Raw genomic sequence first — 26,727 nt, 5'->3', positions numbered from 1 at the left:
CTCTGTGTGGCCCTGGCTGTCTTGGAGCTCACTCTATAGACCAGACTGGCCTCCAACCTAGATTAGGACTAATTTCTCTTTTTGTAGCCCAGTCTTCTCTCCTGCCAGTATGTGCTAGTTAGCTTATATTGTTTATATATCTGGGCTTTGCATCTAAGCCCATTGAGGATAGGACCCTCACTGAATCACCTTGTATATGCCCCAAGGCCCATACAATGTGCCAAGCATAAACTAAGCACTCAAATATATATACAAAATACTAACTTATACATTAGTACTTATGACTATGAAGTTCTAGTCCTCAAATAAGTATACGGTAAGCTGGACACTAGTGGCAGCATGGGCAGCGTCCTCATGGTGTTGTCAGGGAAGCAGCAGGTCAGGGAAGGCTGACAGAGGACAAAGCAGAGGTGCAGCTGCTGCCCTGCACACCTCAACATACAAGGGAGGAAGCATAAGCTGGAGTGCAGCTTTTCTAACCGTTATCCATGCAACTGCTTGTTCTGTATGTTACTAAAATGTCCCCCGTGGGGTTCGAGAGATGGCTCGCTGGTTAAGGACACAGACTGCTCTTAACACCTAAGCTCAACTCCCAGCACCCACATGGTAGCTCACAAAACACCAATAACACATAAAAAAATGACCTCATATCAAAATGTTCGCTTGGCCTAAGTAATGTACTTTTCTGTGAACATTGTATTGTCTGTCATTTCCCTTACATCCAAAAAAAGAAAGTCAAGTAAGAAAGCCATTTATGACTGTCTTCCCTTTTCCATGCCAGGACACTCAAACCAAGTATAGTAGGTAAATGACATGACCCAAAGCACTCTGTCCCTCGTCACCTGGGCCTTCTCATAACCCCTGGGTGACAGGAATGGTGTTCTCGGTCTATTCTTTCTGACAGTGTACCTAGTGTCAGAAATAAAAACCTAATTTGCATTAGTACCTATCATTTGCAACAAAAATGTTTGAAAGCACGTAAGGTCACACGTAAGCCAAGCTATTATCATTAATCAAGCAACATGAAAACGGTGGCTCTGTTTTACAGGCTTACTCTGTTGTGAAATTAAAGATGGCAAGGGAGCATCACCAAGCTTGAGCCTGGCAGCGTGTTTGATGATGTCCTATGAAGTCTCCTCATTAAGTCGGCTTTGGCTTCTGTGGCCACATTGTGGATTTTAGGAAGAAACCGAAGGAAACAAAATTAACAACATACCAAAATGAAGGGAGGAAGCAGTCACTGAGTTCTTTAGGACCAGATTTATTTGCTTGCTTAAAACAAAGGAAGACAAAGCAAAGCTTCACTTTTTTTTTATTTTCCACAAAAGATTTATCTTTAAGATGCAAATTCATTACAATGGAAGCCTCTGTAGTTGCTGTACCTGTCACTAGAAGCACAGGAGGGAGGTGTACTACAAAGTAGATCACAGTCTCCATTGCTGTACAATGAAAGGAGAGTGGAGACTCCCCATGGCCAACTGATAGCTCATATCCTTTCCTAGACATATACTTCCTAATAGCACAAGAACACACTTACCATTTACAAATTAGAAAAGGAATTAAAAAGCAAAATATTTGAGAATAATCCCTCCTGAAATCATTCATTACTGTGTAGCTGTTTTTCTACATTAACGACTACATGGACCTGCCTTCATACTGGCCATGTTTATTTGTAGAGCCAAGGAAAACAGTCTTTGCTAAGATCAAGAAAATGTATACATGAAAACAAGCATCTTAAAACAGACCTTCTTTATAGCATTTGAAACTGAGTGTAAGGATCGTCCGGTTTTTATCCTTAACAGAGAACTTCAGTAGCTCTAAAGTGTAAAAAGGTTGGAAAATGGCTTGTGTGTCACATCCCAGAGAGTTCCCAAGGCTGGGCCCTCAGCCCCAGTCTTCAGAGAGTCAATGTAAAAGTAAGCAGAGAAAAATGGGAGGAAAAGTGTTTGTACCAGGGGTTGAAATCCCATTGTATACAGCAAGGCCCCAAGCCCTTCTCTCTAGCACATTTGGTGTGGACTATGGAGATGTCCATGGCTTGCCAACTAGAGAACGGCATTCTACACATGGCAGTGGCTTCCTCAGGAGGGGACAGACATTGCCTGAGCAAGCGCTGCCAGAGCTCTTATTTCTCAGAAATTCTTTTTCCACCATGAGTATTGGGTCCTTCACATACGTCTAGCATGGTGTTAATGTCTGGGTATGAAGTGTCTCCCAAAAGGCTCAGTGTTTAAAGCCTGGCCCTGTGCTGGTGGTGTTATTGAGAGGGTTACTGGAGCATGAGGCCTGTTACTTCACGAATGGACTAAACCATGAGCTTAGAGCTGAATGAGCTGCCAGCAGGTAGGGGACAGACTAGAAGCAGGTGGCTGGAGTATGTCTCTGAAGAGTACACGCTATGGCCTTTGCTGTGTTTTTGCCTGCCACAGGCCTACAAGCAGTGGAGCCAGCTGAGCATGGCCTGAAATTGCTTAAAGCATAAGCCGAAATAAAATAAGCCTTTCCCCTAAAGTTAGGCCAGGACTCCTGTCACAGCAGTGCGCAATGATGACTAATATACTGGGCAAGTGATTTCTACTGGAAAGGACTGGGGTCTAGGTACAGGTTTCAAAAGAACACTTAATATAAATTGATCTCTAAGCGAAAACTATTCCTTTATTAAATTAACATTTTTCTAGACAAGGCCTCACCATGTAGTCCCGGTACATGTGCAGTGCAGACTGAAACTGGGATCCTCCCCCCTAAGCCTCCAAATAATGACAACTAAAGGACTGAGACCACACGGGACACAACACCCAGCCTTCAAGTCCAACACGGCCATTGTGGAGACTTTGCAGAGCACACTTTATGATACCTAAAGCCTTAAGGAAGGTGAGATAAGGGGTTCAAAAAGGGTTTCACAACACACAGCAGAACTAAACAATATGGCTCTTGTATATACAATTATACAATAGTGGGTCAAAAACATGACTTTGTAAGAATTGTAATGAGAAACACTACTGAATATTCATTTATTTCAACACTGTTATTTTTATTATTTGCTTTATTAACAGTATAATATGTTCATGCCTCAGCACGTTTATAACAGATTCACTATCCACAATGTTTGATTCAAGTTACCAAATATTTAGTTGAACACGAGGGAAGAAATGAGTTTTCTTTTTTCATGTAATTGGCTAAGCTATTTTTTGAGAGTAAAAGTTAATGTTGGTATTTAAAACCTAAGTTTTCAAGCTTCCTGTCAATCCGACCGTAAGTCTACTGCTTAGGCCACAGGACTGCCCATCAATCTTTCTTGTCGGAGAGCAATCAATCTCTTGAACCACTTTTCCTCAGCTTCAGCTTTTTCAATAAATAACTGCAGTAAAACAAAGGAGAAGGGAAACGTTAGTGTGCATCAGGAGCTCGGAGCTGAAGTGACATAACAGGAGTCACTGTGACAGAACACTCCCAGAGCAACAGTGCGTGCTGCTCAACCCTTGATGCCCCCTCCACTGCTTAACGCCCACCCACTGTGAAGCAAGAGCCTCAGGAGTCTAAAGTAAAGGGATAGCGGGACTGGCAACCTCACAGCCTACATCTGCAGGCTCCTTCTGAGAAACATATGGGATGACATCACGTCATCCCATAAAGATACAGACTATATTAGTGACAGGGTCACAGCTGAAAAACCAGAGCCGGGCTAGCATTAGAACTTTGACTATATAAAACTTTCCCATTTCAGTTATTAAAAAGGAAAACCATTTTCCATTTTTGACCATTTTTTGTAAGTACAGAACAGCTTTGAAAGTCAGGAAACATATTTACCCAACACCAGATTAAAATAAAACCATAAGGCTTGAGGTCAGTTGCCCGTTTGTAGCAAAGAGAAGCCATGGACCCTTTTGCACTGGTCTTCCTAGAGTCAGAAGGACAGGACAACCGCTTGGGGGACTCAGTGAGCAGGTGCACTAGGTTTAAGGGTCTTACATTTGGATGAGCTAGAGAATTGTCATCTTGGTACTTGATAGCCGTGGGGATGCTGTCAGGGTCTATTTCCTTTCCAGTGCTGGGTGGGTCAGCAGCTACTGATGCTGGTCCTGAGGCTGGAGTCACATGCTTCACCTCACTCGGCTCTACCGACTGAAAATGCAACCAGAGTAAACTGAGCATAACAACGTTTAGAAATGAGGCTTCATAACGTCTAATCTTGAACAATAATAGCTCTGCTTGGCTCTTCTGAGATGATATTCACATATTCAAATATACACATATTCGGTGTCTAAATTATAAGATCAAAAGTTACATTATACTTCTAACATTAAGTTGGCCTCAAGTATAAAGAAAAATCTAAAAGTCACCTTTAAAACGCACATCTATTCTTGTTAGCTATAGTTCAGCATATCTACACAGCTACACAATGCTATCACGATCTATTTCAGAATACCTTTATTATTCCGTCCGCCATGCCATATCTATTACCCACCACTTATTATTTCTTCCAACCTCTTGAAGACCTACTCCATGGCTGTCTACTCTAGATATTTTGTGTAAAAGGAACCATGCAGTGAGTGGTTTCCATTTAGCCTGGTATTTTAAGGAGCCATACGTTATAGCACATCAGCACATCCCGTGAAGCTGCTAAAGAACCCTTCACTGTGTGGATGTGCACGCTGACCTGCCCGTCACCCACTGGTAGACTCGGGGTATCTTCCAAGATTATTTGAAAGTACTTTGAAATAAAAGCTTTAAAAAAGGTACGTGGTATTCTGTAAGAATAAACCAAAATTCTTCCCGCCCCCTCCACCTGCACGCGGCATCTGCCAGACCCATACACCGCACTAAGCGCTGGGACACAAAGGGATAAATCATGGCTCCTGCCTTGAAGGAACCAGAGGCATGTGCTGACTGGGGTAAACGTCAATCTCCCCTGACAGAGGAGGTGGTCTGGGGAGTGACTGATTAGCAGCAAGTATATGATATGAATTAGATAAGAATCTGAAGTTAACATGTAATACAGAGTAGAGGAACGGGAGATCAATTCTGCTCTGTAGTCTTTTCAACATCTGTGGTCTCTATTTTATTTAATTTCTATTTTCTTTTGACTTATATCTATTTCTTACCCATTTTCTGAATGAAGTTCTAAACAAATGTTACTATGGAAAATGTCTAGAGGATGAGTTATGCACAAATTAAGTTTTTCTTAGATTATTTTATTTTCAATTTGGAAACCTATCAATTTAACTGTCTCATTAAATATTGCTTGGTAAGCCCTAGAGACAAGAGGGAAGTAAACTAGAAAAGGGGCCTGTGTTTGCTGGTGAGTTTTGTTGTTGACTGAATTAATAGATTATAAACAAATATATAACAATAAATACTTAATTATTAGCCACAGTATATACTCACAAGAACTGAATAAGATACGGACACAAAATGACGGGGATTGGAGAGGTGAGTCTAGTTTAGATTGGGTGCCTAGGGACAGCATCTTTTATTTACAAGGTAAAATTTAAGACATAGGAAGAGGAAGGAGGAGAGTGCTTTAGCCAGAGAGAACACTGTGTACAATCTGAGAGGAGAAGAGTCAGGAGGGAGGGAGGGAGGGAGGGGCGTAGGGAGGGAGGCCAGGGTAGATAATGTGCAGTAAGGCACTGTAGCCCAGGACCTGACTGGCACTTGCTAAGCTGGGCTGCACAACCGCTCAGGGCACAACCAGGGCAGGAAACTGACTTCGGGTGCAGGCCAGGACCTGGGAGAACCATGTTTCATTTCACTCACAGCAAGTTCACTCTTGGGCTACTTACAGTCAGATACCTGAAAACTGCTTAACAGACCTGGTCAGCTGCTATAGGTGTTTCGGTAGAAGGGAACATCCTTATGTGCTGCTCAGTAACAGAAGATTAGTCCCTGAGTGTCTGTGTGCTTATGCAAACATGTCTGTGAGTGCAGACACGTGTGCATGTGTGTATGCCTGCATGGCGCTGTTTCTCAGGCATTCTCTATGCTGATTCTTGATAAAGGGTCTTTTTCTGGCCTGCAGGTCACCGAACAGGCTAGGCTGCTGGCCAGTGGTCGCAAGGCCCCACTGGTCTCTGCCTCTCCAGCGCTGAGATTACAAGCCCAGCAGCACTTTTCCATGGGGTTCTGGGGATGGAGCCCCAGTCCTCAGGCTCACATGACAAATATTTGATGGACTCAACCATCCCTTCATCCCAATGAACTAGGGCTTAATGCTTAGACTCATTCATCGTTTTAGCATTTTATTTCATTCAAACTGAATTTATTTTCACACTAAAGGGAGCTGGTCTGCGTACTAGACAAAATGACCCTGAAGGCTGTGTTTCTGGGAAATCATCAAAGAAAAGCAGACATTCTTACACAGTGAGAGAATTCTGTGCTGCACTGCTTCCAAATGAAGGTATGCTTAGCGCGACTAAAGCGAATAACCACTTATATTCATGTGAATCCCAACGTTAATTTTTATATATAAATAAAAGAAATAGTGATTACATTTTATTTGGCATTTTTTCTTATATTTTGAAGGCAACATCACCACTCCCCCGCCATTCATTTCAAACATTTGTATATCTCTGATTGACTGCGCCTAGAAGGTACAAGGCCCTAGTGATAAAGTTATAATACATATTCATGAAACTAAGTTAAAGGGAAACCCAATATTCTGTGTGAGGTACAGTGGGGCCTATGTCAGTCACCAAGACTGGAGAAGTCACTGCTTGGTGGTCCACGCTGCCTCATAGAGACTGCTTGGCAGACTCCCAGAGCCTAGGCAGGGATGCTGACCACACGGTGAACTGCCTTGAGAGGGTGTGGAGGGGCTGTGGACTCTCCCTCTGTGTCTCCTCTGAGCGTTCTCCACAGCGTGTGTGTGCCAGCACACAAGCACACAAGCTGAAGAGAGTCCTGTTCTAGAACTCTTTCTTGCCTCATTCCCTTGACAGGCCTCTCACTGAACCCGGAGCTAGTCCAGGGGGACCTGGTGACCTGGTTGTACCTCCCCCCAACCCCCCTGGGTGCTGGCATATAAACACATATCTTCACCCTTGCAAGAAAGAGCTCTTGCCTACCAAGCCATTTCTTCAGCCGAACATTAAAAAAAAGTGTAAACAAACACACAAATTAAAACTATCAAAAGTTAGGATTGGAACATGGAAGTTTAAAATTTTGTGACAGTGGAATCAACAGATGCTTCTTAGCTAAGTGATGGAAAACGTAAGAGAAAAATTTGGCTCAACCAAAGAAACAGATCTCAGCACTGGACCATAGAACTTCTGCCTTTGTGCAATACTGCCACCTGGTGGTACAATTGGAAAATGACTTTCCTAAGCCTCCAATGAACAGAAATGCCCATGTTGCACAGGCCCCCCCCCTTCATTCATTAATTATTCACTTTACATTCTGATTGCAGCCCCACCTCTCTTCCCAGTCTTCCCTCACACAGCCCCTCCTTTTACCCCTCCCCTCCTCCTCTGGTACCAACCCATGCTGGCACATCAAGTCACTGCAGGACTGACACATCCTTTCCCACTGAGGCCAGACAAGGCAGCCCAGGTAGGGGAACAGGATCCACAGGCAGGCCACACAGTCAGGGGCAGTCCTGGCTCCAGCTGTTGGGGAACCTGTATGAAGATCAAGCTGCACCCCTGCTACATATATTGCACAGGGTTATTTATTCTCCTTTTGAACACTGGGAGATTATAAGCTAGACACAACAGTCTTAGGGTTAAAGGGCTGGTGTCAAGTTTATGTGGGGCAGCATCTTAAAACAAGCTGTCTTAGCTTTTAAAGACACTGATGTATCAAGGATCTTTCACATTTTCTAACTCCCCGGGTAAGGTTCCAGAGTTAGACAGTAAATCAACATGTACTGTAGGATACCCCGTGTGTCTAACGTGCTATTACTGTGAGGCATTTTCTACCTGGTGACAGCTCTCTACCTTAACCAGTGGAAGCCACAACTGAAAAGGTGGCTAAGCACGGACAGCCTTTAGAGAAGCAAACTTTAGACTAAGTGCACACAACTGTCTGGAGGACAAAGATCTGGCAGGCTGGGCCCTGGCTGATTTAGTCTTCAGGGGAGTTAATCTGTACTATGCAGCGAGGATAGCCCATCATGTCTTCTCGGGACTTGGGTGAAATAGTACTCAGGATAATTTACTTCTCTTTGCTAAGTAATCTCCTCATAAATAATTCATCTTCTTAGGCATCCCGAGTCCTTGCCTTACACTGCAGACACAGACATTTCAGACTAGACAGCGATGCCACTTTCTAAGCTAATACATTGTCCCTCGTTTTATCCTCAGTGGAGGGTAAATTTATTCTTGTTAGTCCACCACTGCTCTTCTGATCATTCTGAAGCACAGTTAGTAATAACAGTCATCTTAGCCAGATGGCGAAGACTTTCCTGTGTACTAAGAGGTGAGTGCCATCTCCTGAGGCTTTAGCATATTCTCCTGTTGAGAACAACTAATTCTCGCCAGGTAGACTTTCATGAAGGAAAACCTGAGTTAAAAATAAAGGTAAAGAAAATAATACTTAGAACCATATAGGAAAGCATTGTAGAACAAAGCCCAGTCTAGAGACTGTAGAGTAGTATTTCCACAGAAAGAAGTCACTCACTGATTCTAAGAACATCCAAAAAGAATAGAGAATTCAGAACGAAGTTTGGAAAATAAATACAGCTGAGACCAAACCCTTAAACAAATACACTTGTTAAGATAAATGGACTTATACTATGCAAGAATAGACGTTAAGTAAAATGGATACACCTCCATTTCATAGCTGTGGCTCTCAGGAGGTGTGAGCTCTCAAGTTCAAATGGAACAAACACTGGACACACAGGGGCTACCCAGCCCATACCTGACAAACAACACACGTTCAACTCATTCTTCGGAATATTCTATCTTTAAATGTATTGGGTAATTTAAAAATTTCAGATTTCTATTAACACCAGAAGTTCTATAGGAAACTATGTGACAGTTTTTACATATCAGGTTAGTGAACATGAAACAGATTTTGTTTAAAAGACAGAGAGCCACTTCTACTTTTAGTGAGAATTTAAATTGGTATGATATTTTTAGAGGGTAACTTTTGAAACATTAAATAATGCAAACTTGAACAAGTAGCTTCATCTTATTAAAAACATGCAATATCCAGAATATAACTATTTATAAATCCGATACAGGAAGAATAAATGACTACCATTAGGATGTTTATAGCCTTACTATATTTGCGCATGTATTAGACTTTAAAATAAACATAGGCTACAGCTATTACTGTACTGTATCCATGCTACTAAAGGGTGCATGCATTTCCTACAACATCTTTTCCTTCTAAGAAATGCAAAGTCTTAAAAGCAGTCTTCTTGACGAGTGAGAGAATAAGCGAAAAATTCCACAGAAATGAAATGCCATCAAAGATCCTGTTTACCAAAGCCGACTAAGCGACACACATCTGGGCAAAGACCAGATCCAGTCTTCTATTTGAGCGGCAGCTTTATCAATTAAAGTCCTTAAAAAAATCTATCTAGGAATAGCAATTCAAAAAGTATGCACACACACATGTAAAAGACCTGCATATAGTCCTGGAGGGAGCTGTACAGTTACAGGATCATATGTGGTGATATCTTAGTTGTTTTGATAAACTTTAAAATAAAAACGGTATCACAGCCATGTTTACAGTGTGTTTTTGTTGACTCATTCTCTCACCAACACAACTGACACTCTCTTCCTCATTCATCTACGTACGGGAGGAGGCAGTCAGACCTACGTAAAATCCGTTAATAAAGCACCCCCGTTAGATGGAACCCAAAGGCTTGTTCATAACGTCCACGTGGACACTTACCTTTTTGACATCTTTACTTGATCTGAATGTCTGCTGAACAAAAGAATCACTTTCAATTGCTTCGATTTCTTTTACTCTTTTTACTTGTTCTCCCAGGGTGGCTTGGTCTAAAAAGAGAACGCAGTGCACTTTAGTACAAGCTTGTTACCAGCACTGCGCCCATGCAAATGGATATACCACGCTAGGCTGTAGTAAGTACTGTTCCCCTTGAATTTCAAAAATAAAATATGCCTAGAAACCAAGGCTCTCACCTAAAGGCTACAGGTCACTGAGAAGGCAGTGCTATGTGATTCTGGTTAATCGAAGCCCCTTCCCCTCTACTGTAACATTTTATTATGAAAACACACAAAAGGAATGAAAGGACAACAGATCCACCCATAACCATCACGCACTTTTATATCCATCTCTACTCTGCATTCTCATATATTTTGGGGTGGAAACCTGGAGTATGGAAGGTAAACAAAAACAAACGCTAGACCACATACTGTTTGGTCAACCTTAACAGATTAAGATGCATCACCAATAATAACAATATTATCATAATTCTGTTGGTCAAGCCCCAGATTACTAGTAATTAGATATAATTTGCATGCTCATGTTTAACTTTCTACAGCAGCTTGTTTGAACAAGATACAAACTAGGATCCATATGACACTTGCTTGGCGGCAGGATTTCTCAGTCCCTCCATCATGCAGCGTCTCCTCCACTTCACTGTCACTTGTTTACTGAGCAACTACTTATTTCATACTTTCCTGCCTTCTGGATCTGGCTGGCCTTAACCTCATGATGTCATCCAACACAGTCCTCTATCAAACAGTGTTTGTGCAGATGAGCACGGAGACCTGGCTCCATTCTAGCTTAATTTATTTTGATCGAAAATGTATCATCTGAGGTCTGGAGCGATGGTTCAATGGTTAAGAGCCATAGCTGTTCTGGGAAAGGTCCTGCATTCAGTTGCCAGTGCTCACTGGGCAGCTTGTAACTACATGTAACATCAGTTTCAGGGAATCTGAGGTGTGCCTCTGGCATGTACCAGTCATGCATGTGGTGCACATACATACATACATACATACATACATGCACTCAGCATACACAGGAAATAAATAAATAAATCTTCAAAACTTATAATTAGTAGCGTTATGCATTTTTTTCTTACATTAATCAGGGATCGCACTGACCACCTGTCTTGATATTCAGATTGATAAATGGGTCCAAGGTCTGACCATTTCCATTATAAAGTTCATGAATCTTTTGACTGGTGGTTTTAGTACATTATAGTGTTTGCTTCTTAAGTCAATTATCTAATGAGAAGCTATAAAATGTAACCTCTCGTATTTATTAGTTATGGTTTTTCACACAGGGGAGCATTCTCACATTGGCTGTCAGTGGCTGAAAGCAGCCTGTATTATGGGTTACAGAAATACTTCCTCTCTGAAATTCCCAGTGTGAGTGCATGTCTTATGGCATGTGTGTGGAGTCCAGGGCACAAGTCCTGGAAATGGCTTCCCTTCTTGACCTGTGTGGTTTGGAGACTGAACTTGAGTCACCAGGTTTGTGTGGTAAGCACTTTTACCCACCGAGCCACCTCACAGGTCCTGAGTTCTCCTCTTTATTTAGTACTTTTGGTCTACAGCTTACCAAAGATGTCAATTATGAGCTCACAATGATATGCAAATAGTTTTAAAGATGCTCCAATTGTTCAGTTCTGCGTGGCTGGCCTATGTGTGACCCCTAGTAGTGAAGCCCTGGCATGCTATCCAGGTTTATCTTGCATAGCTCCTGCCCCTCAAGTGATGTGATCTACTTCTCCACTCCTTGCAGAAGGGGAAGACAGCAGACCAATAATCTGGGTATCCGACACCTTCACCACTGCTGAACTGCCACTGCTTTTCAGCCTTTTAAATATACAGGGAGAAAATACTCTAGGAGAGAAAACTTAATATGAATCCATGCTTATTATCATCAATTAAATTAGCAATTATGATTTTAAGTAATTTTATAGTTATGCATCTTTTCATATGCTAGAACATTCAGCATTAACATTATTGAAAGGATTCATTTTCTATTTAAGTATGCATTAGATTAAAAATAAAATGGCAATGATTACTGTAGACCACAAAGGGAATTAATGCATTTGTTAAAAGTGTTTTAACCTTAATATTTATTTTGCTGAGTAGCTGACCAAACACTATGCTTTAAGTTACTTGAAATAATTCTCTATTTGATTATGCTACTAATTTTATAGGGTTATTCGTTTGCTTCTGTTTATTTTTGATTTTTACATCTTGCTCTATGACTAACATGTTTTTAAGTTGTGATGTAGTTCTAGGTTAAATTGTAAAACATTACCATTCAGAAACATTGTTTTTCCTACCCCAGAGCCTTCATTCTTCCTCAAATCCAGAGATAATGATTTTTCTTAGTCAGTTTGAACCTAGCTTCCATCGTTTACAAAACTCATATAAGCACTCATTTCTCGTCTTCCTGTATGACACCAGCATCCTGCATTCCTCTTTACTTCGGATGTCTTCATGGCAATTCAGCATCCTTAGCGCGGTCTTTACTATGCACAGCTAGGCAGTTATCAACTTCGCAGCTTTATGAGCATGCGTTCATGAATGCTCAGATGATGGCTGAGTGACTCAAGTCGCGTTCTTTCACAGATAGCATTCTAATAAGAAGCAGGACTCGGGTGTCAATTCTCATTTTTGTGTTTTCTTTTCCACACCTTAGCAGGACAAAAAATGTTCCATGCTGTTGAAACTCGCCCGACATTGGTACCGATCCATACCAATACCAATCAGGAGCCAATGTACACTCAGCTAAGGCAGCTCGATTTTGGGGGACTTAGACTTTATGGATAATGGCTGGGGCTAGCTCCATAGCTGTAGTAACTAGTTTGATGGCTGGCCTTAGGTAAAGGATCTGCGTGACAGCAGTTCTTGCATTCCAGCAGCCCTGGCCTGAGCATGCAGAGGCTGCCACTGAGACAGCCATAAAGAACACAAAAGGAAAAGGTTAAGAAAAACTGATGTTGCCTTAAAAACCTTGCCTCAACTTTTGGCCAATCAGAAATTATACTGTACAGTCCCATGCAAGCACCTGTTTACTCGGGGGAAGATCAGCTCTCCCTGGAAGCCCAGCCTGGCTCTCTGGAAGCTGTGCGGACTCTGGGAAGCAGGAGCAGCTACAGCTTGTGGCCGCGTCTTTGGAAGAACACTTTCCCTGTACAAATGCACACACTGCCAAAGTGGTGCAGAGCAGCACATGGCTCCCTTTGCTTTAGTATAAAAGGTTCTCTGGATTTTAATTATGTGATGTACTGAGCATATAAAATGAGAGATTCTTTGTCTGGCTAATGTATTAATATTAATGCATCCCTTACTAATGTGTAATTTTTAAGGTTCTATGCATAGGAAGAATGCCATAGCAGAGAAAATAACAACAACAAAAAATAGGTAGCAACTTTAATGTCTCCTTGAAAACAGTATTTTTTAAAACATCCTGGTTAGTTTTGCCAGGATTATTTACTATCGCAAATTCTCAACACGAAGCCCTTATTTCTGACTTAGGGATGACGCCTCCTATGTATCAGCTACCAGATCTCTTGGATTTTTTTCTCTAACTGTCTAACATATTCTCTCATTTGGATTTGCAAAGCACATCATTAGTATTAAATGTCAGAGGTGAACTGGGAAACAGTACTGATCTCTAACGCTTGCAGTGTTTGTAGCTTTAAATTTGGAAATACAACTAGTGCCTAATATAAATAAATGTGGAATCCCAGACCCTGGCCAAAGGGCCAATGTGCTTATTAAAATAGCATTGTAGAAATTATAAAGGAGAGAAGAAAGATTAGAGAAAACAGAACATTATCTCTGTCCTTTAAGAAAAAATCACCTTGGGACTAACAAGGTGACAGGGCACGGGGGAGAAGCCAGCTTGCCTGCTTTACGGTGTGAAAACAAGCCACACAGCTTTCATCTAGTAATGCTCAACCCAAGCCAGCAACAATGACACTTAAATTAAAAACAGGAAGATGCATGGGAGATGCAAAATTTCTGCTTTATAATAATAGCTCAGCTCTATATTATCTGAAAACAATAACCATAAAATATTTTAAATTGCTCCATATTCAAAATTCTAGTATCAACATCCACGAATATAAGTCTTGGGTCTATAACCTTACAGTTTAGGAGTGAATGTAAACATATCACAAACACACATCATGCTATTCTGAGTGCAGGTTCTTTGTTACGGGCCACCTAAAGACAGTCTGCATTAATTTAAGACTGAACAATTGTGTTAAATCAGTTACTTTCTTTGCATCCTTACATGAATGCACAGAATCATCTTATTAACCACAAAGAAAGAAAGGAAAACAAATTATTAGAAGCCTGGCTTCATGGTATAGGCCTGTAATTCTAGCTACCTGGGAAGATGAGGCAGGAGAATTGTGAGTTCAAGGCTTGATTGGGCTGTGGCGTGAGTGAGAGGCCAGCTTGAGTGATACAGTAAACCCCTGACTCAAAGCCGAAAGGAAGACTGGGAGAGCAAGGTCAGTCACTATAGCTTAGGGGCAGAGAAGCAAGCCATTCTGATTTGATTGTCAACTCGAAGGACAAAAGTTACTAGGAGAATAACATTAAAGAATGTTTAAAAACCTTAACATGGGGAACAGGAAGGAAACACATTCATTAGCACTTAGTGATTTCTACAAGCATATTCCTGGTAAATACAATGAATTCCTTGTCAGATGTAATGGGAGAGAGGCACGCATGCGTACACACATACACACGCACACACACTGTCTCCTAAAAATGAACCAAAAATCCATTTTGAGATAAAAATATCGGTATTAATTAATTTTGTGAAGGTAACTTTGATTTCTTTTTGTGAAAAACAAATGTTATTACTGTTGATTTGATATATAAAAATAAGCTCTCCTATTTGAAATTACTGGCAATTTCAATTTGTAATAGTATTTACAAAGTTTTCTTTCAAAATAGCACCAACTTGGGCATCAAACAACAGATTTACACTGTGAGATAGATAAAATAAAGTCCAATGCAACTTTAAAATTTCATCTGAAGATACAGAATTTTAGTCTACATTTCAGTATTTGATTGCAAACATCAGTGCGTGTCCTGTACTTGCAGTAAGGGGATGGCAACAGCAGATGGCACTATTGCCCAAGATGTCATAGTGGGATGAGGACAACTGGTGCTTCAAAGAGATCTTTAACACATGCAAAGAGCTCATTGTCAACTGGTTCCTTCCAGTTATTAATATTTTATGAACTTATCTAAAGTTAAAATGCGTTTTATGTTAACAAAAAAATTTGGGTCAGTTGGTCTAGGTTACTGAGTTATTTATGATATTGTTCCAGGAAAATATATTTATATACTAACACTACTGCTACAAATCCATTAATAATACAAAGTATTACCCAATCCAGATTAAATTGACTTGGATATTAGCCAAGAATACAAAATATCCACAAACATCCAGTTTTAAATAACGCAATCAACCTCTGTACTGTAAAGCATTTCCAAGTGCTTTACAAGGATGAAGAAAAAGACAGCATACTTGAGTAGTGACGTTTTTCAATTGAACTTGTAGGTAAATAAAATTAGAAAATTTAAATGATTAAGAATCAATTCATCACTTTTCCTTATATAAATTTTATCATAAAAAGTTGCAAAAAAATCACATATTGAAATTAAGCAGAGCCAGACTATGAACCAGAACCAATGGCTATATAATGCCATGAAATTCTATACAGTTATAGTAGCCATCTAGGAAGGAAGATGGTAAGCTTCACACCAGATTTTATACTTTTTCCACTGAATGCATTTTATGCATTTATCCATAACACAAACGACATATCTTCAATATTTCTTTTAAAAAGAATACATTAGAAACCTATTCAATTTTAACATTTATAATCTGTTCATAAAACACATTCTTGAAAACAAATCTCCAGAAATTATATACACGAACAACTTGAAAAATCAGGAAAGTCCTTAGGCAGAAAGGGCCTTGTCTAGAAGCTTCTGGAAGTTGGCTCTGTGAACCCTGAGTCCGAAGGGAAGCGGAGGCTCTTCAAGTGTTTCTCACAAGCAGTGAATGGTTAAGGTCCAGCACAAGCTCGCCTCATATTAAAATTCTCACTTTGGCCCATTAAATAAGACAAATAATTTCAGTGTGACCAGGCTATCAAAGAATTTCAGTTAAGCATTATAAAAAGTACAAGTGAATTGGGCCATTGTGATTCATAAAAACAAAAATCTTTATTGAATACCTCACTTAGAAAGTTTTCATGCCTCTGAATTTTCACTGTCATTTAAGGCCATACCTATCCATATGTTTTAATGATGCTGTCACTTGCCACTGGTGTGAAGAGGACCTCTTCCATAATGCACCTGGCTCTTAGCATATGCTGTATCACACTGATCATGACCTCTGTATGAGTGGCAGCCCTGTCTCCTCAGTTAAGAGATAGCTCTCTGTGTTCCTTAAGAGCTTAGTGGAGGGTGCTGTATTGCTTAATGAGCAATTAATATATCTTTGTTGAATAGCTAATAATCAAAGGGCATTAAAACATTAAAAATAAAATGTTGTTGTACAAGTGACTTAAAAAAATTCAATGTTTTAGTGTTTGCTTTTACTTTGCCTGCATGTATGGCTTGTCTCAAGGAGGCCAGAAGAGGGCACTGGATCCCTGGAAATGGAGTTTCAGATGATGCCTCTATGTGAATGCTGGAAATTGAAGCAGGGTCATCTGGAAGATGGCTTTTAACAACTGGGCCATCTCTCCAGCCTCCTACGTGACAGTTTTAGGAGCTGTGGGTTCTGACTGCCTGGGTTAAACTTTCCCTGCTACTTACACGCTGTCGCCACCTTGGGCAAATGGTGCAAGCCGTGCAGGTCTGAGTTCTCTCTTCTGGGATGGGGATAACGATGGGCTACTTATCTTAGGAGGAGTGAGAGATTCCCTCCCCCTTTCTTGCTTTCAAACACTTGAGCACATTCACCACACAGGCATTACTCTGCATGCCTGGACTTAGAAACTGAATGTTTCTCTCAGAGAGCTAATGTTTCAAATGGGACACATTGTAAACAAGTAAGGTGGGTACCCCATAATACCAAAAAAAAAAAAAAAAACCCAAAACAAAATAGAGCAAGGCAGAGAGAGGGTCAGAAAGGAGATAGGGAACTATGTTAGACAGGGATACTGGTAAGTACACCCCGGCATACCAACATTTCAGCAGAAAAGGGTAACATGAAAAAGCAGCCATGAAAATCCTCTGATTCTCCCCTGCTTAGTGTGAGGTTGGATCATTACAAACAAGCAGTAAATGCATGCTACTACTGAAACATGCTTAGTGCCATTCCCAGTTATGGCACAAGGACAGTAAGGCTGCCAACTTGTTTTGACTCTGCGACTGGCTTTGGTTCACTCATTCTGAAGCATGGCAGGAAAGACCCCGAGAATGAACAGAGGAGAATAAGAACACTGGAACACATCCCTGTGCACATCTCAAAGAAGGTACAAAGGACCCATGGCTTTATCTGTCCAGGCTACACAGTGTGGCCAGGGCAGTGTGGTGAATGGGGAAGCTACTAAATTGTCACAGCTGCCAGGATCCATTACTTTGAGATATAGGAGGCTTTGCCATTTCCCATGGCATGATCTATCTCAAGTGGTAGGATCTGTGTTCAAAGACAATTTGCTGTAGTTTAATGCACAACACTTTGGCTCTGTTGATTTGTGATGCCCTTTGAATGGGAACACGATGGAGAACAAGGTTCTCACTGACATGGTTACTTAAAATGCCATATGTACTATGCTGGTAGGAGGAGCAGCAACAGGTCAGATTTAAGACACTTTGGGCTAACTACTTCACATTTACTTTATTTACCCATCTTAGCTGCTGGGATAACACGACCATTCTCACTGCAAGATGAAAAACTAAAGCACATCAGTAACTCAGCCAAGATCATGTGGGTAGGTGGTGGTGGAACCAACACTGACCTGTGATGTAGTTACTGCTTCTGAAATGAGTTATTTACCCCCTTAATATCACACAATAAATCATCTCTCCTTACTCCTTCCACTTACTAGAAATAACCAATGAACTTGGGACTGCACTTATTCTGCACTCTAATGCTTATTCGTATAGCAAAGTGTTCTAGAGCTCTATTTGTAGAGGAGATATACACACGGTCTGTTCTTCTGACATTATTTTGATATGGATTATAGAATTGTATTTTCAGAATCTTCTCTACTTAAACAGAATTTTAAAGAAATTATTATATCATGTTCTTTAAACCGTTATAATGAACAAAAAATCAAGTACTGAGAACCTAGCACTTCCCACTTAAGCTTACAAACAACACAAGTAGGAACACTTTTCACTTCAGATGTCATTATTTACTGTGTGCAACAACTGTTAGAAAAAAATCAGTTTCTATGAATCTGGCTGCTATGTAGTTCAACTACCCTGACTACTGGTTTATGTTTGCTCAAGACATGGTAAACCTGAGTGGTCATGTTTACTTTAATGCAATGATAAGAAATGATCATTTCAACAGAACTACAGAACTAAGGTTGCTCCAGGGTTTTATTTTTATATATATATATATATTTTTAAAATTTTCATTTTAACAAAGTAGAAGTAAGGCATGTAACTTGAGGAACCCAGATTACTAGATTAGAATAAGGAATCTGCAGTTGCTGTCTGCTGTCCATTTTAATTCCAGAATTGTTATTGACTCTAATTAAAATTCTGTAGATGGGAGCCGAGTGTTTCTAAGGAACTACGAGTGAATGCTGTCTGCCAGCCATCTCCATCCAACACCCTACAAGCACACGCAGCCCGCCTGTCAGCAGAGCTGGTGCAGACTTCTCAGGGCACACCACATTTGTCACTGTGGCTAATATCAGAGATACGCAGCTCTTTTTTCTTAGCACACAAAAGCAAGATATGTAATTCAATGCTCAATTTACCCTTGTCTCACAGGAGATTTTTCCCCGCTAATTGATAGAAATTAAGCCATTAATCAAGCCACTAGCCATCATTCAAACCAGGGAAGATGAATACAAACTTTCATCATAACCACCTTCCCCATTTTAGTGTTCATTAGCATTAATTTTTAATGCAATTATGCTATTCTTTTACGCTGAGCTCATAAATTACTGCTCTTTTGTTGCTGGCTGGCCTTGTAAAATCCAAACTAATGCTTTGTGCTCTGATCTTAAAGGCAATTACTAGGTTCTTCTATCTTTTATATCTTTGCATCCTCAATAACCTTTATATATAACTAATATCCATGAGTGACTGTGCCTGTTTTTCTAATGCCTTTATATAAATCTTGGTGTATATAAGTGTAGTCAAATATAACTCTAATAAACACACACACATCACATACATTATAAAATGCAGGCATTCATATAAAAATAAGATCTCACAAATTCATCCTGACATTTAGGTTCAAATATAAAGTTATCTCTGTGATTTAAAATAAAAATGCAATGCATTATTATATCAAAGTTATATCTTTCATAACCAATTAGGGAAAACAGGAATATTAATAATGTCTGATCAAACATTTATAAGAACAACTACCTAAAATAGAATAATTTAAGTTTCAAGATCTTTAGGGTTTTGCCTAGGATAACTGTCTTAGGATAAAATCCTTATTTATTTTTGTGGTGTACAGGATCAAATCCAGGGTCTTGCACATGATATATGCACTTGTTCATTGAGCTACACCTCTAATCCTAAATATTCATTTAAATTATCTAGAACTTGAATATCAATGAGACAGAGGTGAAGAGTAATAGAAGACTAAAAGATTCATTTGTCCAAAGGTATATTATAAGTACATATAGTAACTCCAGGGCCTCATATTTTGCAAAGGGGAAGTTCTGGGTTATTAGGAGATGATGCTAAAATGAAGACATATTTCTCAGAAGAAACACTGAGCCCACAGACAATGCATGCATCAATTCTCTGTCTCAAACAAGGCAACAGGACACACCTGTGTCCCACGCTCCCACAGCACCAGGGATACTTACTCACAGGGGCAAAAAAGATAAAACAAAACCAAACCCTCAAGCCTGTATTCTCGAGTCCTGCAGCAATTCCTTTCTGTCTGTTTGTAAGTTATGCTCTGCCTGCATGAAGATTAAGGAAGTGAAATTCCCTGAGTCTGCTAGGAGGGCTGGTACTGGTGCTGGCCCTCTCAGCTTCGAGCCACACAGCTGCAGTGTGCCCAGTACTGCTGAGCATGAAGAGGGCGTGGGAAGCACAGGCGAGTTGACGAAACGGGCATTTGAGATGCTAACATCTTAAAGTACAGAGGGGATGATGGTGGCTGGATTTTGTCTTATGTTCCCATTGCTGACCAGTTCTTTGTTTTTACTTTTAATATTTTTTTATCTGAATCAGGAACAGTGAGGAAAGGAGAGAGATTAATACCTGGGATGTCTTTATGTCATAAATAGATACTTAACATACTCATATCTGAACATCAAGACAGTCAGAAGAAAGCTATGAATTCTAATATAGTTTTAAAAATAAGCATGCTGCATTCGGATCAAGAAACTTAGAAGGAAAAGCTCACAACGTTAAGTTAGGCTTTAATAAAGCTTATTTTAAAGCCATAATTTTAAGCACTTATCTTTTTTATAGTACTTATACTTTTATAATATTTCTTTTAAAATGCTGTATCACATTATAACAACATATTATGTTTAAGCAACCCCCCCAAACAAAAACAGTGTTATTTCATTTGTTACCATCTTTCCTGTATCTCTTTGAGAAACTAAAATTATGTATAACACTTCTTTCCCCCCCCCCCCCAGGGAAGAGGTTTAATGAGAGAAGATGTGTAGAAGGGGGGATAAATAAAGGAGGCCGGCCATGGGCACGTGGAGGGAAGGGGTGAGTTGGGGAGAGAAGAGACAGAGAAGAGCAGAGAAGAGAAGAGCAAGAGGATGTATAACACTTCTAAGGATATAAATAACTACACAGAGTCATTTGTATTTACCATGAGACATTATCAGAGATGCAAAGGCTAATGGAACACCTCTGCAGTCGGGGGATTCCGTAAATGAAATAAGACTGAAAACGGCTTAAACTTTCCAATGGATCACATTACGTATTACCAAAAGTCACGAGTTTGGGGAACAAGTGATCTATAAACACAGGAAATCCTACACTTGCCTACTATCCTATCAGTTCCCACTCAGCAAATGCTGGCCCTAAGTACCACCATGATCGAGACACAGACTGTCTCCACAGTCAACAAATGTCCTTGTGCTCCTCTTCAGTCAACCTCCACCCCACCCTGATGAGACTTCAGAGTCTGCTCTCTGCCATTACACATTCGTCTGCAATGTCTAGAATCTGATGTGACACTCGTGACATCTTACACGCTGCATGCTTTTGAGATAAAACCACATTGTTTTATATGTGTTAGTGTGCTTTTGGTAATGGTGGAAGTCAAGTGTGTGCAACTATAATTGTTTTCATCATGTATTCATCAGTGGATACAAGCTGTTTCTAGTTTTGTGTAACACAGTTACCATAATATTCATGGATAACATTTTCCAAGGAATTTTAATTGTTATGTGTATGATGTGTGTCACAGTGTATGTGTGGAGGTAAGAAAACAACTTTCCAGAGGCAGTTCCAGGGGTTCCAGGGACTGAACTTGGGAAATCAGATATGTATGTCAAGTGCTGCGTCATCCATCCCTGTCCTGTAAGGACAGTTTTGGCTGGTTAATATCTTAACAATACAATGGCTGGGATTTGTGGAATGTACGTTGAATTGGCAAGCTGGACGTAAAAGTAGTTCAATGGTAGAGTGTTTGACTAGGGTCTGAGGTCCTGGAGTCAATCACTTGCACTGCCACCCCAAACTGCCAAACTGTTCTAAAAATCAACTATATTACTTTACATTCTCACCGACAGTACATGAATAGCTCTTCAGTGTCTTCAACATTTGGTTAGATTTTAAATTGCAGCATTTTAATTGGTAAATAGTGAGATCTTACTGTTGTTTTAATGTGTATTTTCTGGATGATTAATGATACTGAATTAGTTCATATAATTTTGGCCACTCAGTAGCTGAAATGTATGTTAAAATCTTTTGTTCATTTTAAAATTGTATTTCTAGGTTATTGTACACATAACCTTAATATTATTTGTGCAACTTTTTGTACAATAAGTCCTGACATTATGGGCTGTTTTTCATGTTGAATAAAATTAATCGGGTTGAGAAAATGAGGGTCTCATTTGCCTTAGTTCACTGTTGACAACGTTAGATAAGCTCAATTTCCTTGGTGATGCTATGAGTATATTATGATAAACCAGTGACCTAAATTATATGTGTAGCTGAAAATTTAAGATTAACATATTTTGGCAAGATTACCAAATGGTTTTCATTTAACAAATTAAAAAGAGAAGTTAACTTTTCAACTGAAAATTCTAGATCAGTAATGATCACATCCTTTATAAAATGGTGAAAGTGTTCCAAATTTTAAGCTATTTATAATACAATTTGGTATGAGTAAAGAAAGCAAGCTTAGACTTCACATTAGCTCAAAGGAACTGAGGCCTACATGGTGCCATTCAGCTCTGATAACGAGCAGGGCATGGGGAAGAAGCAAGGGAGCCAAGAGATAGGAAATGACAGGCACTGTAGTCTTCCTTCAGTGGCTTTGGGGAGAAGTCAACTACAGGAACAAAGTATTAACAATATTGACCATTAATTTGCTTTTTGCTAATATTTTTCATGAGAAAAACAATACCTTAAGTTATGAAACAGGTAATAGGGAGATTTTTCCCTATTTGTGGGTGAACTAGGTCAGAAAAGTTGGTTCTAAGTTTGGGGTTCACAGTTAAACTGCACTGCTACTTAAGTTTGATCACGTTTCCATTCTTGAGTTAGGACACGGTGTTGCTACAGGGAAAGTGTGCCCTCTGGATCAGGGAGGCAGGCAGGCCTTTAACAGAGAGGAATTTGCTTTTCCATAACAGAGAACAGGGCTTTGCAGGACTGACAGCTCTGGAGGGAGGAAATGATGATGGGTGGCAAACTCCGGGAATCAATAGGACAGGGTTGTAGATAGTGCTGAGGTGAGCTGAGCCCTTTCAATAGCTTGATGCTCACAGGTCCAACTGCGGGCAATGGGTATGGGCAGACAGTAGCTCTAGGGCCTGATTTTCAAAGCAACATAATTAGTGAGTTGATTACTTTCAACATTTTAACTGTTAAGTATTTACGCTACACACTGACACATGACTAATTCTCAGATGACACAGAATCTCTGGAGAGGACAAGGCAGCAGTGTTACTGGCAATCATTCTGTGAGTATCAAAGTCTCAGCACAAGTCTGTAATGAGTGCCCACAAGTGGACAACCGTGGAAACTTCCTTGAGGAGCACACACCCGTTGGTGGACTGCAAATTGGCAGTGAGGGAGCACCACTTAGGCTGCATAAGTGTGCCACTTTAATCCAGGAAGAAACAGTGAAAAGGGTAGAGTGACATTTGGCTCTGTAACAGTAAACCTATATGTTCATATACATATGTATGTATGCATCCACATACATGCCTGAGGTATTCCAGGACTACTCGAATTCATTTAATTACTACAAACTATCATATTACAATGTGGGTATTGAAGACAAACCTTTGACAATGAAACCACTGCAAATCCACAATTAATTTAAAAACATTTCAAGAAGAGGTTTTACAAGCTGACTCAGGGCTTGATCCTGGCAGCAAGATGGACAGAGGGTCAATAATCCAGAAGCAATGAGACAGTGATTTGCCAGACAGTAAAACCAGTCCCTGGGAGCAATTACTGTCCAGCATGCCAGAAAGCCATTTGACCAAAACGCTCTGAAAATGGAGTTAGAAGATAAGTTTCAGTGTTTCTTTGATGCTCCAACCTCACAATTTTGTACACTGTATACACTCACCAAAACTGCTGATTACAAAAAGGCTTTGTTCAAACGTATATGCTGGCAGAAGGGAGGGTCCTGCTGAGGTCAGTCCCTCAGCGATGACCCTGAGAGAATGGATTCAGTCTTCTGTGTCTGCTCATGCAGAGATACTGCCCAGTTCTAAGCTGGAGGGCTGGAGAGATGGTTCAGCAGCTAAGAGCACTGGCTACTCTTCCAAAGGTTATGAGTTCAATTCCCAGCAACCACATGGTGGCTCACAACCATCTGTGATGGGATCCGATGCCCTCTTCTGGTGTGTCTGAAGACAGCAACAGTGTACTCACATAAAATAAACAAATCTTAAAAAAAAAAAAAAGAAAAAAGAAAAAAGAAAAGCTGACCTGGGAGCTTTTGGGGGTCTGGTTGGTTGATATTGTTGTTCTTCCTAAGGGGTTGCAAACCCCTTCAGCTCTTTCAGTCCTTCCCCTAACTCCTCCATTGTGAACTAGGTGCTCAGTTCAATGGTTGGCTGCAAGCATCCGCTCTATATTTGTCAGACTTTGGCAGAGCTCCCAGGGACGAAACCACCAACCAAAGAGTACACATGGAGGGACCCATGATCCAGCTGCATATGTAGCAGGGGATGGGCTTGTCTGGTATCAATGGAAGGAGAGGCCCTTGGTCACCAGTGTAGGGGAATGCCAGGGTGTTGTAGGAGTGGGTGGGGGAGCACCCTCACAGAAGCAGAGGGAGGGGGATGGGGATGGGATGAGGTGTTTGCTGAGGGGAAACTGGGAAAGGGGAAAACATTTGATATGTAAATAAATACCCCCAACCCCCAAAACCTGACCTAAGACAAAAGCTTATAAAAAATTAATAGTGCTAAAATTCTTACAAAATGGAAGTGTCCAAACCAGTATGAATTGGGGGTCTAAACAATCTGTTTTACGATCTAAAGAGCAGTGATTGTGTCCTACTAAGCACCCATAGAAGTACTGAACTTGCTGAACGAGACGAACTGTTGAAGAAATAAAGGCGTATGGGCAAAGAACTATTCTTTATTAGGGAAGAAAACTCTGAAGAATCTCTTTTATAAAATATTAGGAAAAGAAAGTTAATAGTCTCTCTTGTAAGAATTTATAGAGCATATATCTAAATGTTACTTTTTCATTGTTTTTGAAGTTACTTAATGATGAACTTTGTAGGAGAAATATTTTATTTCTATTTTTTTCCTTTCTTATTACTGGAATACTTTTTGTTAGTTTTGCAATCATGACAGGGTACATGTTTGTTTTTCCTTCTACTTACTGTCTTCAGTACCTCATTTCCCTATACTGGTTCCTGTAAACCTTAGGATATACCAAGGAACACTTCTGGGATTCTTACTCTTTTTAAATGTACTCTCTAGGGGACTCTTAATTCATACAATTTAAATTTTATGACTGTAAAATATATAACCGATAACCCTTAATCATGAGTTCTGGTCTTGATATACATTCCAATTTCTAGATTCATCTACCATAGCCTTATTTTTCTTTCTTTTAGCTCGTAAATTCAATTTATTTCCTAGTATTGGCTTCCTGTCATATTTAAAATACAATTCAAACTCCATATCCTTACTGTGGTGGTTTGAATGAGAATGGTCACCACAGGCTCATATATCTGGATGTTTGGTTCCTAGTTGGTGGACTGTTTAGGTAGGATTAATAATTTTGTCCTTCTTGGAGGAGATGTATCACTGGGGTGGCTTTGAGCTCTCTCTGTCTCTGTCTCTCCCTCTCTTTCCTTCCTCCCTTTCTGTGTGTGAATGAGTGGGTGAGTGAGTGTCTTCTTACCTGTAGATTAGGATGTAAACTCTAGCTTCATGCCTGCCTGCTTATAGCATGCTTACTGCCATGATGATCATGGAGTAACTCTATGAAACTGAACAAATGTTTTCTTTTATAGGAGTTACCTTGGTCACAGGAATAGAACATTAACTAAGACACTTATTTTCAAAGCCCTAGATAATCTTGTTCTTTTAAAATTCTTCCACCAAATCTTTTTTTTTCATCTTTATTAACTTGAGTATTTCTTATTTACATTTCGATTGTTATTCCCGGTTTCCAGGCCAACATCCCCCTAGCCCCTCCCCTCCCCTTCTATATGGGTGTTCCCCTCCCCATCCTCCGCCCATTACTCCCCTCCCCCCAACAATCAAGGTCACTGGGGGTTGAGTCTTGGCAAGACCAAGGATTTCCCCTGCCACTGGTGCTCTTAGTTACGCTGTCTGCTCTATGGTTCTTTGGCACTCTAAGTTGGTTTTTTTTTTTTTTTTTTTTTCCTTGTAGGGGATGTGTTTTCTACCAACAACCATGGGGATGTCCGTGGCCTATGCTGCCATCTGGAGCTACATTGATGTCTGTGGCCTATGCTGCAGCCAGAAACCAGGTAGAAGGCCATGATCCATCCTGCTGGTGACAAGAAAGGGCAAGGAAGCTTCTTTGCAGGGGTATTAATGACTGTAGACTAACAGTTGAGAAACAGGGACACAGAAGGATTCTGTGACAACTGTCCCTGTCCCCTCTGAAAAAAGGAACGGTCTAGGCAGGAAGACACTGAAGAGAACACTTAAAAACTGTTATAGGCCACTGGCTACGGCAGCACATGAAGAGAGTGCAGAGCTGTGAGGCTCTCATAGAATCAGAGTAAGACATGAAGCACTAGACCAAGAGAACAGAAAAGATGAAAACATCTTTTGGATGAAGAGTCAACAAATTTTGATGGAAGGATAAAGGAAATAAAGGAATCAGGGTTGGCTTTCAAGCATGAATCAAGCATGGCCTAAACATTTAAATGAGAATGATTTAGGGGTAAAGTTCAAAGTTCATTTTGGAAGACTATAGATAGAGACACTTTTATTAAAAAAGGATGTTAAAAAAA

The 26,727-nt window shown here is 40.2% G+C and overlaps 1 protein-coding gene across 4 annotated transcripts in view; it reads right to left on the bottom strand.

Moving 5' to 3' along the window:
- Positions 1 to 1,241: 1,241 nt before the first annotated feature.
- The window catches only part of Rsrc1 (arginine and serine rich coiled-coil 1), a 405,987-nt gene continuing 380,501 nt past the window's right edge, over positions 1,242 to 26,727 (bottom strand). For 3 of the 4 annotated variants that reach the window (XM_063282107.1, XM_063282106.1, XM_039102629.2), the window contains exons 8-10: positions 9,841 to 9,947; positions 3,970 to 4,122; positions 1,242 to 3,358 (exon numbers count right to left, since the gene is read on the bottom strand). In XM_063282107.1, the coding sequence (XP_063138177.1) occupies positions 3,266 to 3,358; positions 3,970 to 4,122; positions 9,841 to 9,947 (353 nt within the window). In that variant the 3' untranslated portion in view covers positions 1,242 to 3,265. The remainder of the gene's footprint in view (positions 3,359 to 3,969; positions 4,123 to 9,840; positions 9,948 to 26,727) is intronic. The other variant, NM_001014172.2, reaches the window with a different exon arrangement.

This window comes from Rattus norvegicus, chromosome 2 (assembly GCF_036323735.1).
Source record: "Rattus norvegicus strain BN/NHsdMcwi chromosome 2, GRCr8, whole genome shotgun sequence".
Classification (NCBI taxonomy): Eukaryota; Metazoa; Chordata; class Mammalia; order Rodentia; family Muridae; genus Rattus; species Rattus norvegicus.
This window is presented reverse-complemented; position numbering and strand designations above follow the sequence as displayed.